The sequence below is a fragment of the Eschrichtius robustus genome, chromosome 2, assembly GCF_028021215.1.
Source record: "Eschrichtius robustus isolate mEscRob2 chromosome 2, mEscRob2.pri, whole genome shotgun sequence".
NCBI classification, from domain to species: domain Eukaryota; kingdom Metazoa; phylum Chordata; class Mammalia; order Artiodactyla; family Eschrichtiidae; genus Eschrichtius; species Eschrichtius robustus.
Window position 1 is genome coordinate 116858700 of NC_090825.1, and position 17785 is coordinate 116876484.

Consider the following 17785-nt stretch of genomic DNA (forward strand, 5'->3'; position numbering starts at 1 on the left):
CTTGAGCAGTTACAACACCCAAGGAACTTTTGTCCCCCGAGATGCTGAAGTGAGCTTGAGGCTTCCCCTCTGATGCACCCTGTGTGTCCAGGGAGCCCCTGAAAAGTAGGAAATGGTGGTTGACAGATGGGCCACCCTACCCACCTGGCCGGCCTCCATGGATGTCCACCACCTTGGGCACAAGAGCACTGAGATGGAGTGGAATGGGAGGGTTCTGTGTGGGTCAGGATGGGCTTGATGGCGCTGGCTGGGAGGTCAGGCTCAGGGGAGTCTCTCAGGCTCTGTCTCTGGGTCCCTCTGCCCACCTCCAGCCCCTGATTAGGGTGTGTAAGTGTTGGGGGAGTGAGATGTGGACAGACTTCAGGCCCACCGGGGTCTCTGGGGTAGCCCTGGCCGTCACTCACACTTCCTCCTCCAGCTGCGGACCGCTGTGACCGCCCCTGAGAGGGGGAGGTAGCTGGAGGTTTAGCAGTGGTGGGGGCCCCCACCCCCCAGGAAACTCAAAACCCTGGGCCAGCCGCGGGTGGCGGGTTGGGGCCGGCACAAAGAGGGCCTCTGTGCAGGCCGGCTGGGCTGCCCACAGGATTCTGGGGGAGGAGCAGGAGCCGGTTTCCGTCCCATTCTGCTTCCTGCGGAGGCCGCCGGAATGCCCGGAGCTCTGGCCCAGCCTGGCCCGTCCGGCCCTCCGGCAGCCCCTTCCCCTGTCTTCCTGGGCCCTAAGGTACAGCTGCAGACTTCTCTGCAACAGCATCCCGACGTGTTTTGCCCAGAGCCTGAGAACCACCCCCCCAGGACCCTTGAGAAACCTAGAGGGTTCCCCTAGGCTGAGAGCTGAACTGGACCTCACCCTCCAGCCAAAACGTGCCTCAGAGCCCTTGGCCAGTGTTGGAGAGCCAGGCCCTGGAGTCATGGAGACCTGGTTTCAAATCCTGACTCTGCCGTTTATTGACCTTGTGACCTTAGGCAGGTGAGCCTCATCTGTAAATGGGGCTAATACTAGTTAGCAAGTTACAGAGAGAATTCAGTGGGAAAATGCATGTGAGATGCTTAGCACAATACGTGGCAGAGAGTGAGTGCTCATCATTAGGGTCTGCTATTATCGTGTCCTCTGGGAAGATAGGAAAGGGAGGGGTCTGAATGCTCACCCCAATAAGCCTCACATCATCTGGGGCTTGGTCCCAACCCTATGGCCTGCTCAAAACCCTTCTCTCCAGGCCTCAGTTTCCCCATCTGAAAATCACATCAAGAGCCAGTTCTGGCCTCTCTGATGGGGGCGGGTGGGGGGTGTTCACTATCCGGAGTCTTTTTTCTGTATCTCTCCACCTCCTTCCGCATGGGGCCCTCTGGGCTCATGGCTCCTGCAGTTTGGGGTGAGGAGCAAGAACCATTCTTCTCCATTTTACAGATGGAAACTGAGGCTCAGTGTGGGGCAGGGTGTCAAAGTCAACAGGAAGGGACAGGATGGAGCCACAGACCTGGGCCTGCAGACTCAGTCCCCTGGCCAGTCCTATGGATATGTGCCCTGTCCCCACCAATTCCTTGGCCCACATATCTCTGAGCTGGCTTTCCCTGGCTTGTCCTGTGGTGAGGCCCACCGGGAGGGAGGTCCTAAGTAAGTGTGTGGGCTCTGATCCCAGGCTAGTGTCAGCTCAGACATCTCCACTTTAGGAAACCTTAGTCTAAGATCCAGGAGCTCCCAAACAGGGAGGCCATCATTTTCTCCAGATCACAGTTGCTTATCAAACTGCCTGTTCTAAATGGGGCAATCATAGTACTTCCTTCAGAAAGTGGGTATGAGGGTTCGATGAGACAAGCCATGTCCATTGTCTGGCACATAGGAAGGTCTCCATACATGTTAGCTATTATCCTCGTGGTGCCATGTTACAGATGGGGAAACTGGCTCAGAGGCCATATGCCACGGTCACACAGCAAGGAGGGCCCTCCGGGTCCTTTGACTCTTCCAGAGAAGGAACCTGGCCCAAAGGAGGTACCTGTTGAGGCAGGCCTTGTCTTTATCAGAGGTGTCCCAGGACCCCTGTCTTGTTCCCCAGAGCCCCAGGTCAGGAAATACCTCCTGCCCGGGACCTCAGTGTTTTTTGTCCATGAAATGGGTTTATCCCCTCCTCCAGCTCCTTTTGGGAGCTCTGTAAGGGCAAACAGAGCCCCCTATACTCCTGGGTTTTCTCAGCAGCATGTTTCAGTTCTCAGGCAAGGGGGTTGAGCCTGCCTTGAGAAGAGGGGCATAAAAGGCCAGGGGGTATGGAGTCAGGGAAATAGGATTGCAGCCCTCACCCCCATTCTGTCCTTGGCAGTTGGTCTTGGGGTGTTAGTCTTAGGGAGGCCCTAGTGGTATTGAGGGCGTGTCCCACCCCAGGCCATCTCCTGGGTGCTAACAGTGGTCAATGTGTCCTTGTATGTGTGTGTCCATCCGTAGCTGGATATGTGCCCTGTGCTCTCCAGTGGGGCCTGCATTTCTCCTGGCCTCCAAGACCAGTGTCCCTATGTGTGTCTCCCTGGGCCTGAGTAGGGCTTTTTTTTCCCTCTGGAAACTCCCCAGGCTGAATCATGGAAATCAGAGATGGAAACCCCCCCACACACACACCCAATTGCTCAGCTCAGTTCAACCACCATAGCCTGTGGTCTGCCCTCCCCACCACCACTGGCCTGCCCACCATCAGTCAGTCTGTCCATCTTGCCTCCGTTGGAGACCAAGGACACCACCAGCCCATCAAGGTGGCTGGAGGGGCGTGAAGGGGTGTAGCAGGGATGTCAGGAGTGGGCACGGAAGTGTGGGGAAGGGTGCGATGAGCCAGGGTGTGTGAGTCTGCAACCCGGGCCTACATAGACGATGGTGGGCTCTGCTGGGCCAGTGCCTGGCGTCCTGAAGGCCCTGATGAAATGCCACCTCTTCCAGGAAGCCTTCCTTCAGCAGGCAGGACAGCTGGGAGGCTATTCCAGCCAGCAGAGGAGTAGGGGAGGGATGGTGCCTTGTGCAAACTCTGCCGTTGGTATTGGTGATAGTTGCACAACTCTGTAAATTTACTAAAAACCATTGAATGGGTGAATTTTATAGTAAGTAAAAATTGTACCTCAGCAAATCTGTTAAAAAAAATCCTGCCCTTGACCTCAAACCCCACCCCGTTGGGACCCTGCCAACCTCATAGCCACACCTCACACCCACTTCCCCATTTCTTAGGAACGCTTTCAGATTCATGTCTCCTTTGATAACCTCTCCGTATCCTTAACTCACAGGCTAAGCAGCCCCTTCCTCCAGAAAGGTCCCCTTGCCCCACTCAGTCCCCTTCCCGCTCTCTCTTTTCACATCAGTTCATGTGACCATCAGCCCAGCTCCTGCATACCCCTCCAGAGCTGTGCGTCTGTATCCTGCACTGTCCCCCCAGGAGCGCAGAGCATGGGGCCGCTCTCGGGTAGGTAGTGCAGGCTGTGTGCAACTGAACATCTAGAACATCTCACTGTGGCCACCTGTGTGCATGTCTCCATGCAGACAGCACTATCCCACCCCACAGTGCCTGCCTGTCCTGCCTCCCTCCCCCATTGCTGTGTGGCCTGAAGGGCTCAGGACAGAGCCCTGCTGGGGATGAATCCTGGCTCCCCTGGCACTGAGGGTGGAGTGAGAGCTCTGCCACCACCTCTGGTGACCTCATTGCCAGCTGGCATTATGATGTCACTGGCCCAGCATTCCGGGTTCCTGCTTGGGTATCTCCAAGCCCCGCAGGTGGGGACACTCCCCTGGGGTCTGTGACAGCTCATCCCCCCGACCATGTAAAGGTGACGGGCATGGTAACAACCTGTGGGGGTGGGGGCAGCCTCCGGGTAGCTGGGTCACCTTTCCCTGGCAGAACAAAGGCAGTCACAGAGCAGGGTGACTAACACTTGGGCTCTGGGTTCAAGTTCTAGCCCTACTGGGCACCGGCTGTTTGACCTTGGCCTGACAGCTTGAACCTCCCTGAGCCTCAGTTTCCTCATCTCTGAAATTGGTTAATAGTTCCTTTTTCCCTGAGTACTGGGGAGGAGTCAAGGAGGGATAGAAGACAGGTAAAGCATAAGAGTACAGGGCCTGGGACACAGTAGGTGCTCAATAAATGCTAGCGGATAGGGTCGGTTAGTTAAGGGAGCCTGAGAGTCGCTTGGTGAGAGCTGGTTAGGGAGGGACGGTGTCCCGTGTCTTCTGGGGCTGACCAGGGCCTGGGGGTAGAGGCAGAGGTGGCTCCACTGTCAGGAGAGGGGCCCCAGCTTTGACTGTTCCTCACTTCCCAGCTCAGCCAAGTGAGCTCCAGCCCATAGGAGGTAGGGCCCACAGCCTGGCCCTGAGACCAGGAACCCACTGATCCCCAGCCCTCCTTCCTTTCTCCTCCCAGGCTTTGGGCCAGAGTGGGCTGGGGCTCGAGACAAGCTGGGTCTCATCTGGCCTCCCCCGACCTCTGCCTCTGCCTGCCTCTCCTGTAGGCATGTCCACCTGCCTTCTCTTGGTCCCCAGGTCCTTGCATCTGGGACTGTCTCCTCAGGGCTCTGTTTCCATGTCTCTCAGATCCTCTAGTCTCTGAGCTGGGCCAGGTACCCTGCGTCTCTCAGCCCAGTTGCCTCAGTCTGTGTTCCCTATGATGCTCTGTCCTCTAACCTTGACCCTTTGCCCTGTCCTCTCTCAGTCCCTTTCTCTGACCCCACCCCTCGAGTCCTCTTGTCTCGTGATCCTCTGTCCCCACCACCTGTCTCTATTCTTCTGGCCCCATGTCCCCCTCTGCCCCCCAGCTCTCTATGCCTGGGTTCCCCCCCTCACCCCCGCCCCCTGGGCTCTGTCCCCGCCCGTCAGCCCCTGGTCCCAGCTCCCGGCCGGCCCGGCTCCTGCATGGACAAAGGGGTCCTTTGTGGGCTGACCGCGGCTGGCGGGGCGGCGGGGCGCTGGCTCCGCATTACTGATGAAACGGAGCCCTTTGTTGTCCCTCCTCAGGCGCAGTATTTCTTTTTGGGGGCTGGATGCGTTCCTGGCAGGGCCGATGATGGATGCGCCCGCCGCCGCCCGCCTGCCCGCCAGCTTTCCCTCCCGCTCATTCCCGCTCCGCTTCAACGCAGCCCCAGCTCCTCCCCTGCCGCCTGGGCACTGCCAGGCCCTTCCTGGCCTGGGAGGGGGTTGCTGTGTGCCCTGCAGTAGAGGCCGGGGCCTGGGAGAAGGTCTTCTCTTATGTCCTCCCCTTCCATGAGTAGGGCACGTGAGCCCTGTGGTCAGTGGTCCACTGGGACCAGGGCATCAGCTTTTCCCAGGGTCTGAAGGAGATGAGCCAGGTACAGGGACAGATCTGGAACAGGCTTGGTTGGGGACCAGGCTTTGGGGACTAGACGTTGGTATCTGTCCACTCTGGGGTTTGAGTTGCCCTGTGTGCCAGTCCCCCTCGTGTACCCCCCCACCTGCACTTTCTGAGGCTGACAAACCAGTGTTCTGCCTGCAGCACCTGTTCAATGACATATCACGTCCTCTGGGCCCAAAGTCAGCATGTCCCAGGACGTGGGGTTGGGGGGAGTGGGGTGTGGCTGGGGGGAGTTGTCCCTGAGGAAGGACAGAAAAATGAAAGATCAGAGAGATTCGAAAAGGAGGCCAGAGATGAACAGAACATGAGATTAGGTCCCCACCAAGAGAGACTCGGGATGGAGACAGAAGCAGAGAGACTTAGCCAGAGTGCCAGCCCTGAAAGCAGGCCCGGCTGTGTCTGTGTCAGAGGGAGCTGACTTCTAATTGACCTGCCCGCCCCACACGCAGAGCCAGATCCTGGAGCTGGGAGGAGGGAGGGAGTAGAGCAAGAGCAGCGTTAATGCAGCTATCGATTTCTGCCACCAGCCAGCAGGCCGCAGAGGCGGGGGACACACAGAGGGGCTAGGGCGCAGACGGCTTCCCTCCCCACATCTCCAGCCCGTGGGCGTCTGCCTTCTTCTGTCTTCTCCCCTCAGCCTGTGTCTGGGGCTCCTGGGGCTGTGGTCCAGGGCAGAGCAGCTGAGCTCGGATGGGCAAGGGCTAGGTGACTTGGCATGACAGTCTCTGGCCCTGATCTCACTGGCCCTCGTCCCCAACACCTAGCCAGGGTCACTGATGCCTGGAGGGGTACTGATCTCTGAGGACAGGGGCCCAACAGCCAGCCTGGGCTTGGCCCTTAGGAGGTAGAACGGAGCACAGCAATCCTGGGGTATGTGTGACCCCCTTCCTCTTACTACGATCTGACCTCTGTGACACCCCCAGCCCAGTCTGGACACTGCCTGACCCTCCTGGGTTTGTCCTGGTGGAATCTGCCAGCTGGCCCAGCTCTTCCTCACCACCCATCCACCTTCACTAGGAAGGAGCTTAGGTGGGCCAGTGCCTGCTGGGGAGAGGCAGGGAGTGGCTGGCTGGCTGCTGATGCCTGCCGTTCACCTAACCCTGGAGACAGAGCTTTTCCCTCGCCTGCACTCACTCCTCCTCGTGGCCACTCCTTAGCAGTCCTGGGCCAGGGACCCTGCCTGCTTGGGGCCTCGATTTCCCCTTCTGTAAGTGTACAGGGTTGGACTAGATGACCTCCCGGGCCAGGCTGAGTCCTGTGACTGGGGGATGGTGGGGTTGCCTGGGGACAAAGATGCAGTGTGTGCCGCCCCTAAGCCCAGGGCCGGACAGGCCCAGCCAGATGTGCGCCTCCCCCTTGAGTCGCCAGCTGCTCGGGGCTGGGCCCCGTCCTCCCACCCCTCTCCTGGGGGTTGCTGGGCCGTGGCAGGCAGACGCTAGAGAGCCAGGGCTGATGAGGAAACTACCACTCGGCTCCATCTGGAACAGTTCCTTCTAGAGCTCCTGGCCAAGGAGCCTGGCTGCTCACATGCCTTAGTCTTGGGGCCTGAGCAGAACAGGCTCTGTCCTGGGAAGGGGCACCTCAGACACGTGGGCGTGGCTGAAGAACAGGCTCCATTCCCTAGAGGGTTGCACCTACTCTCGGTCCCAGCTTGCAGCAGCCAGAGGTCCCTCGGGCCCACAGTCCTCTCTGCTCTCACTGGGACCTCCATCCAGACCCATCTGGGAGCCAGGCCGGCACATAGCAGTGAGGCCTGAGTAGAGACAAGAGTGGGTCCCGAGATTAGAGAGAGAGAGGGAAGTGTGTGCACAAGCCCCCCACCCCACCCCACCGCCCTGCTCTTGCGGGAGAAGGCTTGTCCTCTGGCACACTGCTGCCTGCCCTCTAGCAGGAGGGTACGTGCTCCTTGAAATAAGGGTTCTGTGCTCTATTTGGCAAACTCTGTTAAACAAAGTCAGTTTCCTTTACCTGCAGAACTTGCCAGGGCCTTGAGATAATTAATGTGTATTAGCAATCTCTAATGAGCATCCATGGGCAGCTTCCCATACTTTTTGGTCTGCATCTCCAAGCTGTTCAGAGACTGTGCCCGCCCCTCTTCTCCATAGTAGCGTCAGTGAAAGATGAGGAAGCAGAGGGTAACCTCTGAGGTTAATAAAGTTCTCCCGCTCTCTCCTACCCCCAGCACAGGAAGGACTGCCTGCCTCCATCGGGTCTTCCCAGACCCTGGCAGGGCAGAGGGAGACCCAGCTGAGCCTCCACCGTGCCACTTGGTGGCTGTGTATCCATGGGCTAGTCAGTTCTTCTCCCAAACCTTGTCTTCCTCACCTATGAAATAGGATATTACGAGCCACTACTTGTGGGTTTCTTGTGAGTCTTAACTGAGATAGTACAAATTAGAAATTCCTAACTGTGGCTGGCACTGAATGAATGCCTAGCCAGGCTGTGGTGGTTACAGTGGCGATACAGCTGGTGTTGGAGGAGGCCCTGACCCTGTATCCTCTTGTCCCGACAGAGTGAAGACGCTTCCACGTGGACGCCTGACCATGTGCCTGCGCTGAGCAGCAAAGCCCGCCAGGCATCTCTGTCGTGGGCGGCAGGACCCCGGTGCTCATCTGTGGACTCCCCGCAGTTGGCAGGTTCCCCCACCAGCGGGGTCTGGGCCTCGGCCCCACCATGTCGAGCCTCGGCAGTGGCCCCCAGGACACCGGCGGTAGCAGCAGCGGCAGCAACGCCAGTGGCAGCAGTGGCAGCGGCCCAAAGGTGGGAGTGGCAGACAAGAGTGCAGCGGTGGCGGCTGCCGCGCCAGCCTCGGTGGCGGATGACGCACCACCCCCTGAGCGCCGGAACAAGAGCGGCATCATCAGCGAACCCCTCAACAAGAGCCTGCGCCGCTCCCGCCCTCTCTCCCACTACTCTTCCTTTGGGGGCAGCGGTGGCAGTGGCGGTGGCAGCATGATGGGCGGGGAGTCTGCCGAAAAGGCTGCCGCGGCCGCAGCCGCTGCCTCCCTGTTGGCCAATGGGCACGACCTGGCGGCGGCCATGGCTGTGGACAAAAGCAACCCTACCTCAAAGCACAAAAGTGGTGCTGTGGCCAGCCTGCTGAGCAAGGCAGAGCGGGCCACGGAGCTGGCAGCCGAGGGACAGCTGACACTGCAGCAGTTCGCGCAGTCCACGGAGATGCTGAAGCGCGTGGTGCAGGAGCACCTACCGCTGATGAGCGAGGCGGGCGCTGGCCTGCCCGACATGGAGGCCGTGGCGGGCGCCGAAGCCCTCAACGGCCAGTCCGACTTCCCCTACCTGGGCGCCTTTCCCATCAACCCGGGCCTCTTCATCATGACCCCGGCGGGCGTGTTCCTGGCTGAGAGCGCGCTGCACATGGCCGGCCTGGCCGAGTACCCCATGCAGGGAGAGCTGGCCTCCGCCATCAGCTCGGGCAAGAAGAAAAGGAAACGCTGCGGCATGTGTGCGCCCTGCCGGCGGCGCATCAACTGCGAGCAGTGCAGCAGTTGTAGGAACCGAAAGACTGGCCATCAGATTTGCAAATTCAGAAAATGTGAGGAACTCAAAAAGAAGCCTTCCGCTGCTCTGGAGGTAACGGCACCTTAGAGGGAGGTGTGTGGGCTCTTGGGTCTGTCTGGCAGTCCAAACCCACCCCCACCCCCATCCCCACCTTTCCTGCCTGGGCAAGTGTCTGGGGGATACCCGGCCTGTCCCTGGGCTCTGGGGTCCTAGGCCAGGCTCCGAGACACCAGTTCACTGCCCCAAGAGTCAGAGCCACATCCCGAGATGCCCGTAGGTTGTAGTCTGCAACCTAGGCAAGCATGTAATTCCAGGCAGGGACCTAGCAGAATCCCGCCAGGCCCCGGGATTCTGAACCCCTCCTGGGTATTGAGATTCCCACACAGGTCTTAAGTCTCTGACTTTCAAATGTGTCCTAAAGCTTCCAGTCTGTGACCTAAGATTCTGGGACTCTCCCCTGCTCCATATGAGGGGTTCTGTCCTGTAGACCCTCTGGCTTTGAGGGATAAGTCCCTCATTTGCCCCTTCAGAGCCCAGCCTTTCCCCCAAGGCCACCCAAGGATAGAGCAGCTCCAGTGCTGACTGCTGTGCTCCGAGGCCTGGAAGACCCTAGCGCTAGGTACCTAGCTGACCGATTTGGGGTGCCTGGAGGCCCCAAGTTGAGTCTGGCTGCATAGTTGATGGCCAGGGTTCCTATGGGCCTGGGGTTAGAGGGTGGCTTGAGCCTGGGATGTGGGTAAAGCCTGTCTGCTATGGTATTGGCTTTGAGAAGGCAGAAGGGTTCCCATGCTGCTTTCTCTCCACCCCCATGGCAGGGCCTGTCCCCATGCCCCCAGCCATGAGAGCCTAGCTGTGGTGCTAGGCCTGGGTACAAAAGCATCTTTTCAGCCTGCTGTCCCTGCCCTGTCCCTGCCCCTCCACGAGTGGGCTTGACGCAAATGTCCAGAATGGTTGGAAAACAATAATGGCATCCCAGTAATGGCTATCCCCCCCAACTCACCCCACCCCAAACCTCATATCTGTTCTCCTGCCCAGAAAACACACCTGTATACACACGAAGGCACCCGCTCTCCTCTCATGTAGAGACAGACAGATACACACACACACACACACCCTGCCCTGTACACAGTCTTATTATAGATGCAGCCTTTTAATAAACACAGCAAGCATCCTTCCTTCTCACCACAGCTCCAAACACACTACACACTGTAGCATAGCTCAAGGCACACATCCTTGTATGCGTCCAGTGCACACGCATACACGCTCATTCAACAGAAACGTGAACACAACTCCCAGATGCATCATGGCCACCTGCCGCTTGTAGCCTTTGGACCAGGGAAAGGGGTCTTGCTGTCTGGAAGGAGGGTTCCTGGGCACAGTGGCTCAGGAGGCCTCACGGTGCTCCAGGCTCTCCGGTGGCCCAGTGGGTCAGGCTTCTCTGGCCTGGCCAGGATGGCAGGAACTCCAAGGGGTGGCTGCTTTTACTCCATGCCCATTCCTCCGCCATGAGGCCATCCACGGGGGAACGTCTTTGCACCAGGCCCAGCCGGACCCTGACTGAACTCTCTCCTTGTTTTTGTCTCCCGCCCCCGCCAGAAGGTGATGCTTCCGACGGGAGCCGCCTTCCGGTGGTTTCAGTGACGGCGGCGGGAACCCAAAGCTGCCCTCTCCGTGCAATGTCACTGCTCGTGTGGTCTCCGGCAAGGGATTCGGGCGGAAGACAAACGGATGCACCCGTCTTTAGAACCAAAAATATTCTCTCACAGATTTCATTCCTGTTTTTATATATATATTTTTTGTTGTCGTTTTAACATCTCCACGTCCCTAGTATAAAAAGAAAAAGAAAAGAAAAAAATTTAACTGCTTTTTCGGAAGAAAAACAACAACAACAAAAAGAGGTAAAGATGAATCTGTAAAGTACCGAGACTTCCTGGGCAAAGAATGGACAATCAGTTTCCTTCCTGTGTCAATGTCGATGTTGTCTGTGCAGGAGATGCAGTTTTTGTGTAGAGAATGTAAATTTTCTGTAACCTTTTGAAATCTAGTTACTAATAAGCACTACTGTAATTTAGCACAGTTTAACTCCACCCTCATTTAAACTTCCTTTGATTCTTTCCAACCATGAAATAGTGCATAGTTTGCCTGGAGAATCCACTCACGTTTATAAAGAGAATGTTGATGGCGCCGTGTCGAAGCCCCTCTGTATCCATCCACGCGTGCGGAGCTGCCGCAAGGAGCTCACAGAGCGGGAGGGAGCAGCCCACCCACCCCCCGGGCCCAGGCCAGCCTCGCTGTACCCGCGGTCCCCAGAATGGGACCCCCCCAATCCTAACAGTGATGATTTTGCAAAAACGAAAGTTCTGTTCGTTTATCCATTGAGATCTGGGAAGCTCATGTCTCGATATTTCCGATCCTGGCTACTTCCCTTAGAGAAAATAAGCCCTTTTTTTCTGGCCTCACTGATGGCAACAGAAGAAAGGGCCTCTGCGTGGCCCCCTGCTGGTGGGGGTGGGTGCCCAGGGGCCCCCGGTGGCCTGGGCCCCCTTGCCCATGGCCAGCTTCCTGCTGATGAACATGCTGTTTGTATTGTTTTAGGAAACCAGGCTGTTTTGTGAATAAAACGAATGCATGTTTGTGTCACGAAGCACCACTGGCTTCTTGCTCTCCGGTTTTGGGGCCTGGCTTGGGGGCTGTTGCTGGACAGGGGTTGTCTGGGACTACCTTGGGAAGGAGGAAGGATGGCCCAGGGACATTTAGAGTAGGGATCTCCTGGGAAGTGAGGCCGTCTGGATCCAGAAGGGGGCAAGTAGGAGCAGCCCTGGCTGACGAGATGGAAATGCTCTTCATCCGGAAGTGGCCGGTACTGGAGCACCTCACCTGCCTGATTGTACCCCCTACCTCAGGATCTGGACCTCCAGGGACCTTCACTTACCTGGGGCCACCTTCTCTGTTCACCTGAAGTCATCAGGTCCGATCAGTGCAAAGGAGCCAGCAGTACTGGCTGGGGGTGGGGACTGAGCTACCTGTTCAGGTTCTTATTTGTTCTTTCTTGCAGGGATCTAGTAAGGTGAATCCCCAGGGATCAGTTTTAGCCCAGGTTCATGGGGACCTGGCTGTGCCTGGCACACACACACACACAGTCACCCCCACGTACCCCCCTTCAGGCCTGGACGTGTCCCTGGCTTTGGCTCTTGGCATCCACCCCATACACACACACCCCCGCCCCCACCGAAAGATTGTTGGCACAAGGTCATCTGGGACCTCCAAGACCACATGTCTGGGGAAGTCACCACACAGCCGCGTGGTCTAGGCCAGGGCAACCTGAACAGGAAGGGGTGGCAGCTGCACGCCCCAGCCCTGGACATCACAGAGGCTGGACGTATGCAGGATGCGGCCTCTCATCCACTTGACCAGGAGGCGTTCTCCTCACCCAGCTGCTCTGAGCCTGGCTGAGATGAAGCTCGACTTGAGGAAGGACTTCCTGACCATGTTGGGGCCTGGCTTCAGGTGGGTGAGGGCTTTCGGGATGACGAAGGGGCAACTTCTAAAGCTGAGTAGGCGGTCAGGTGGGGGAAATGTCTCTGCCATTGTTCCTGGGAGGAAAGAAAGCAGCCATGTTGGGTGAGGGTTCTGACCCCAACCCCTTCCCAGGTGTCACAAGCTCCCTTCGAGCACCAGGAGCTCAGCAGCCTGGCCTGGCACAGCAGGGGCAGGCGGGGGTGGTGGGAGGCAGCTTTCAACTTCATCTCTGCCTGGGAAAAATTCCCTTTCATGTGGCTGCCTGTGATCTCTCCAGGCGGCTCTGCCGAAGGCGGGGGCGGTCCAGCGGGGAGTAGGGGGAGGTGTTGCAGCCTGGGGCACCCTCGCCCCCGCCAGCACAAGGCAAACTCCAGAACCTCTTAGGGGCGGGGAGGGTCTTCCTTGGAGGAGTGGGGGTGGGAACCCTGGCCAGCAGGGGGCACCTGGGCAGGAGGCCCCTGCCTGCCCCCGCCTGGCTGCTGGCAGCACACAGGCCGCAGATGGCCTGGGCCAGCCCTCATTGGCATGCCTACAGGTGTGGGGTGGACGGCTCCAGTGCCAGCCCCGAGGGGGGGATGCTGTGACTCAGTCAGCCTGTACCCTTCAGTGTGCCAACCCACAGCCCGGCCATGGCTCCTGGGCTCACCCCCCAACACAGAGAAGCCCTGAGCTTGAGGCCCCTCACCTCTTCCAGTTTTGGCCTCTTGTGCTGTGCTTTGTGGAAAGGGTAGGCCAGCCCCTCTGTCTGGAGGAGGCCCAGGTAGGAGTGGGGATAACTGTGAGGTTGAACCCTGATGAGACCTCAGTTACCTCATCTGGGAAATGGGGACAGTGATATTCTCTCCTCTATAAAGTTGCCTGATGATGAAATGAGATCACTCTAGGGAAGGGCCTGGCTCATTGTAAGCACTCAGTCAATGGCAGCTGGCGCTGCTATTTTAAAACTATTATTCACCAAAATCTCACCAAGATATCTCCCACCTTCCGCCCAGGGTGTGCATCCTCCCTGAAGCCCCAGCCACCCCATCTCTCCACAGAGTGGCCTAGCTGCTGCCCTAGCCCTGGGCTGGGCCCTGCTCTGGCATGTCTGTCTCTTACTGCTTCTTTCTTCTTCTTCTTCTTTTTTTTTTTTTTTAATTAATTAATTTATTTTTGGCTGCACTGCGCAGCTTGTGGGGATCTTAGTTCCCCAACCAGGGATCGATCCAAGGGCCCAGCAGTGAAAGGGCTGAGTCCTAACCACTGGAGCGCCAGGGAATTCCCTGTCTCTGCCTGTTTCTATCTGTCGCTCTGTCTTGACCGTCCCTGCTGGTCTCCGACTCTCTCTTCTGTTTCGTCACCTTTCCGTGTATCTCAGTTTCTGTGTGCCTCTTGTGTCTCTACATCACTATCTCCCTGTATCTCTCACCTCTGTGTCTTTCTGTTTCGGGCTCACCCCTGCTGCTCTCCCATCTGACAGAGAAGTACTTAGAGGCGGGCTCCCCTGTGGAGCTGAATGTCCAATTCCCCTCCCTGGGGGTGCCCTCAGCTCCCCTATGCTACAGTTGGGAGCCTGACCTCCTGGTGACCTGGGAGTCTTCACCTCAAGCACCCCATACCCCGGCTTGGGTGGCAGTGGGTGGTTGGAGAGGCTGGGAGTGAGTGCACCTGGGGCTGTGGAGCTGGAGACAAACCCAGCATCCATGTAGCTTTGTGTGCCTCTGTGTGTGTGTGTGTGTGTGTGTGTGTGTGTGTGTGTGTGTGTGTGTGTGTGTGTGTGAGAGAGAGAGAGAGAGAGAGAGATGCTTCAAGGCCCTGACAACCACGTGAGGCCTTGTGCAGCAGCGTGGCTATGTGTGACACTGACTGTGACATTTTGAAAATGGGTCGGTGGCAGTGTGTGGTAGACTGATGTGAGACCTTGTGTAGCCATGGGTGATGTGATGTCAGCAGCCCCACACTTTGGGGTGTTCTGTGACATTGCATGTATAATCCTGTGACATTGTTCAATCCTGTAACAGACCCAGTATGATACGAGGTTGTACAGCTGAATGTGTGACACTGGATGTGTAACACTGATGCTGTATGGCATGCATGACCCTGTGACAAGACACTGGTGGTCCTCTGTGGTTTGTGATGTTGTGTCTGTGTGACCATCGTGGGTGTGGCTCTGGGACTGATATCAGGGGTTCTATGTGAGTGTGTGACGCTGGCTTGTGATCATGCTGTGACCTTGTGACACTGCCTGGGTGTGTGCTTATGACATTGTGTGTCACTGTGCACCTGTGATCCCCTCAGTGATGCTGACATTATGCACCGTGGTCTTTGTCTACAGCATTTCCTGGGTCTCTGCCCCGACAGCCATGCAACTCTGGGGACAGAATGAGGGCCCTGGCAGCCCCTCTTACCCCCAGCCTGGCCCTGAGGCCCAGTCTGGGTGGGGGAGCTGGCATGGGGGCAGCAGGAACGGTTCCCACGGCCACCACGGCCTCTCTCCCAGCCCCACCACCGCCGGCTTCAGCTCCGCAGAATATCCTGGCAACCCCAGCTTCTTTGTTCTCTGTGGCCGCCAAAGGCCTCTCCCCACCCCGGCCTGCCCAGCGCCTGCCAGGCGCCCCCTCCCCCCCAAAGCAGCAGGGTTTGGCCTGACCTAGTCCCTTGCTGCCCTTATCCTCCACTCGAACTGGGGCCCCTGTTTCATGCCCTGACCCTGACTCAGCACACCAGACTGGGCCTCTGACCCTCTGCTATGAGCTTACTGTCATCGTGTTGTGCAGGAAGAAGGAAGCAGGACAGCTCCTGTAGTGTACTGGGTGATTGTGGGCCAGGTACTAGGCTCTCTGTATTGGTACTTCTCCTTGGCCCAAGGCTAGTTGGAGGCTGTCTTCAGTCTGGGATGGTTTCAATTTGTTGAATAAATTTGCTTCTTTGATTCCAGGAAGTCATCAGTTTAGGGATTATTATCTATTTTACAGATGAGAAACTGAAGCCCAGAGAGAGTAGGGGACATGCCAAGTCACAGAGCAAGATGGTAAGGGGAACTGATTAGAACTCGGGCTCCTGGCTGTCAGACCCCTGCACCAGGCTGCTTTGGGAGGACCAGTTGCCTCCATGGACAGGAAAGAGGGCAGAGCCTGGGAGTCTGAGTCTAGACACATTAGTCCTCCCCTCTTCTTGGTCACCATGTGTCAAAGCCACGTTCTGCATGTGTGTGTGTGTGTGTGTGTGTGTGTGCCCTTGTGGATGACCTTGGCCAAATGCCCTTGCCTCTGTTCCCAGGAAAAAAGGGCAACATAACCAGGGACCGTAGGGTGGGGCACTTGGCATGGTGCTTTGCAGAGCAACAAGGTCACCTCACAGTGCCAAAACCCACGGCACCTCCAATAAGGACATGGGGCTGCTGGCCCAGGGGGCAGAGTCTGGCTTGGGGCCCCAGCCTCTATTCCCAGATTCAGCCCAGCTCTGTGCTGTCACAAAGAAGGAGGTGGTGATGGCCACATGGCTCTGCTGCATTCAAGGCCGCTTAGGCTTGACCTGATTGCAGCGCCAGCTCCCACTCCCTCCCAGGTACTGGAGATGGATGGATGGAGGTCACTGTCCACCCGGCCCTGGCTCCCCACTGCCCACCTGCGACCCTGTGCTGACAGGCACTGCTGACGACAGCCAAGGTGGAGGAAGGACAGGCAGCCACCAGCATGTTAACAATACAGACCTTGGCCTAGGCACCCTGCAGGCAGGTAATTGGCACAGAGAGGCCCAGCTGCCCCCCAAGCTCACACAGCCCCGCAGGGAGTCCTGTCCCGAGAGGTCCACATTTCTCCTGAGGGCCCCTTGAGGGCTCTTCCTGCCACACCGAGTGGAGAATGGCTGGGGAAGATAGAGGGGGTATGGGAGGGTCCCCCGAGGCCACCGACCCGGCTGCCAGAGTGGACACTTTCATCTCTCTTCGCCTGTCGACCTGCCATCCCTCAGCGGCATTAAATTCCCCTCCTGCCAGAGAACAAGGGCTGCCTCAGATTCCAGGCAGCAGGGCGTGAAGATGGGGTGGGCCCAGGGGAGGAGAGCCAGGTCCTCCAGGGCTTCAGGCCTGGGCTGGGGGTAGGGCTTGGGCTGGGGGCTCTGGTGGCCAGCTACCCCAGCCGCTGTCCAGATGCAGGTCTGTTTCCTGCAGCCTTCTCCCTCCTGACTGATACCTTCCTCCCCTTTCAGGTGCTACCTCCTCAGGAGCTTTCTTAACCCCTGCAGAACAGGTCTAGCGTCCCCGTGCCACCCCCATCACTGCTGATCACTCTGGCTGACATCGCCTGACTTCAGGGCTGTGGTCTGCAGCTCAGTGAGGACAGCACTGGCACCAGAAAACCTCTGTGGGCTGAATAAACACATTATCTCCTCTTTCTGGGCAATTTTTTCCTCTCGTGTGTTTCCAACTCTAATTGGAGTGCTGTCCACAGGTGAGGGTAAACTTACTAGAAAGAGCCCCCTTTCCCCAGCCCCCTGGAAGCTGCATATTCTGCATCTCTGCCCTTGGTTAGAGGTGCTGATGATATCACCGCCCCACAAGTGGTAGAGCTTGTTGCCTGTGTGCCAGGCATTGGGCTAGTCCATTGCGCTTACTAGCTCACTTAATCCTCACCACAACCCCGTGAGGAGGGCGATGATCAGTGATCCCATTTTCCAGATCAGAAAGTTGAGGTTCAGAGAGGTAGAGGTAGAGAAACATATATAAGGTCACAAAGCCAAGTTCCTCTGGTTTCAGAAGCTGGCCCTTAAACACCTGGTCATGCTTCAGGCTTTGGCTGGAAGAAACCAAACCCCCCACCCCACATGCTGCCCGTGATCCTGCCCAGATGCAGGATTAGGGTCAAGCATTACTTACTTAAACTTTTCTGCACTTTTTGACTACTGTTTTTCTTTACTTTTATTTTTGCAGTAAATACATATTGCTTTTCAAATCAGAAAACCCAGGAAAGTTCTTTAACCAAATGTTCTTAAGCCCAAGAAGGTTTGGAACCAAAGAGCATAGTGTGGAGTGAGGGTGGGGGATGAGAAGGTAGCCCAGGATCACTGCCCCCTCCCCTGAAATGACAGGATTTGGGTATTTGGGGGGCCCAAAGTGGGTGCAGCCTGAATCTACAAAGGCCTCCGCCCCTCCACCTCCCTGGCACCTCCCTGGCATCTTCCCACCACCCTCCCAGCTGCTCACCCAGCTCTGAGGCCAGCCCAGGAAGGGGCACCACCTGTGGCTGAGTTGGCTCTGCCCCAGTGGGATCCACAGGCAGCTGCTGGGGTCCGGGGGGAGTGGCTGCGAGGGTGAGGGCAAGGGCAGTGCCCGCCGCCGTTGATAAGGCGACGGAGCCCTCGGGAGTCAGGACGCAGCGAAGCCATGGAAACGAGTCCGAGGTGTGAGGCTGGCTCAGCCGCTTCCCCCAGGTGGCCGCCTCCCA

The 17785-nt window shown here is 57.6% G+C and overlaps 1 protein-coding gene across 2 annotated transcripts in view; it reads left to right on the plus strand.

Moving 5' to 3' along the window:
* The window catches only part of CXXC5 (CXXC finger protein 5), a 34019-nt gene extending 22532 nt beyond the window's left edge, over window positions 1-11487 (plus strand). For both annotated transcript variants that reach the window (XM_068535990.1, XM_068535991.1), the window contains exons 2-3: window positions 7837-8915; window positions 10440-11487. In XM_068535990.1, coding sequence (XP_068392091.1) covers window positions 7998-8915; window positions 10440-10484 — 963 coding nt within the window. In that variant the 5' untranslated portion in view covers window positions 7837-7997 and the 3' untranslated portion in view covers window positions 10485-11487. The remainder of the gene's footprint in view (window positions 1-7836; window positions 8916-10439) is intronic.
* Window positions 11488-17785: the final 6298 nt, after the last annotated feature.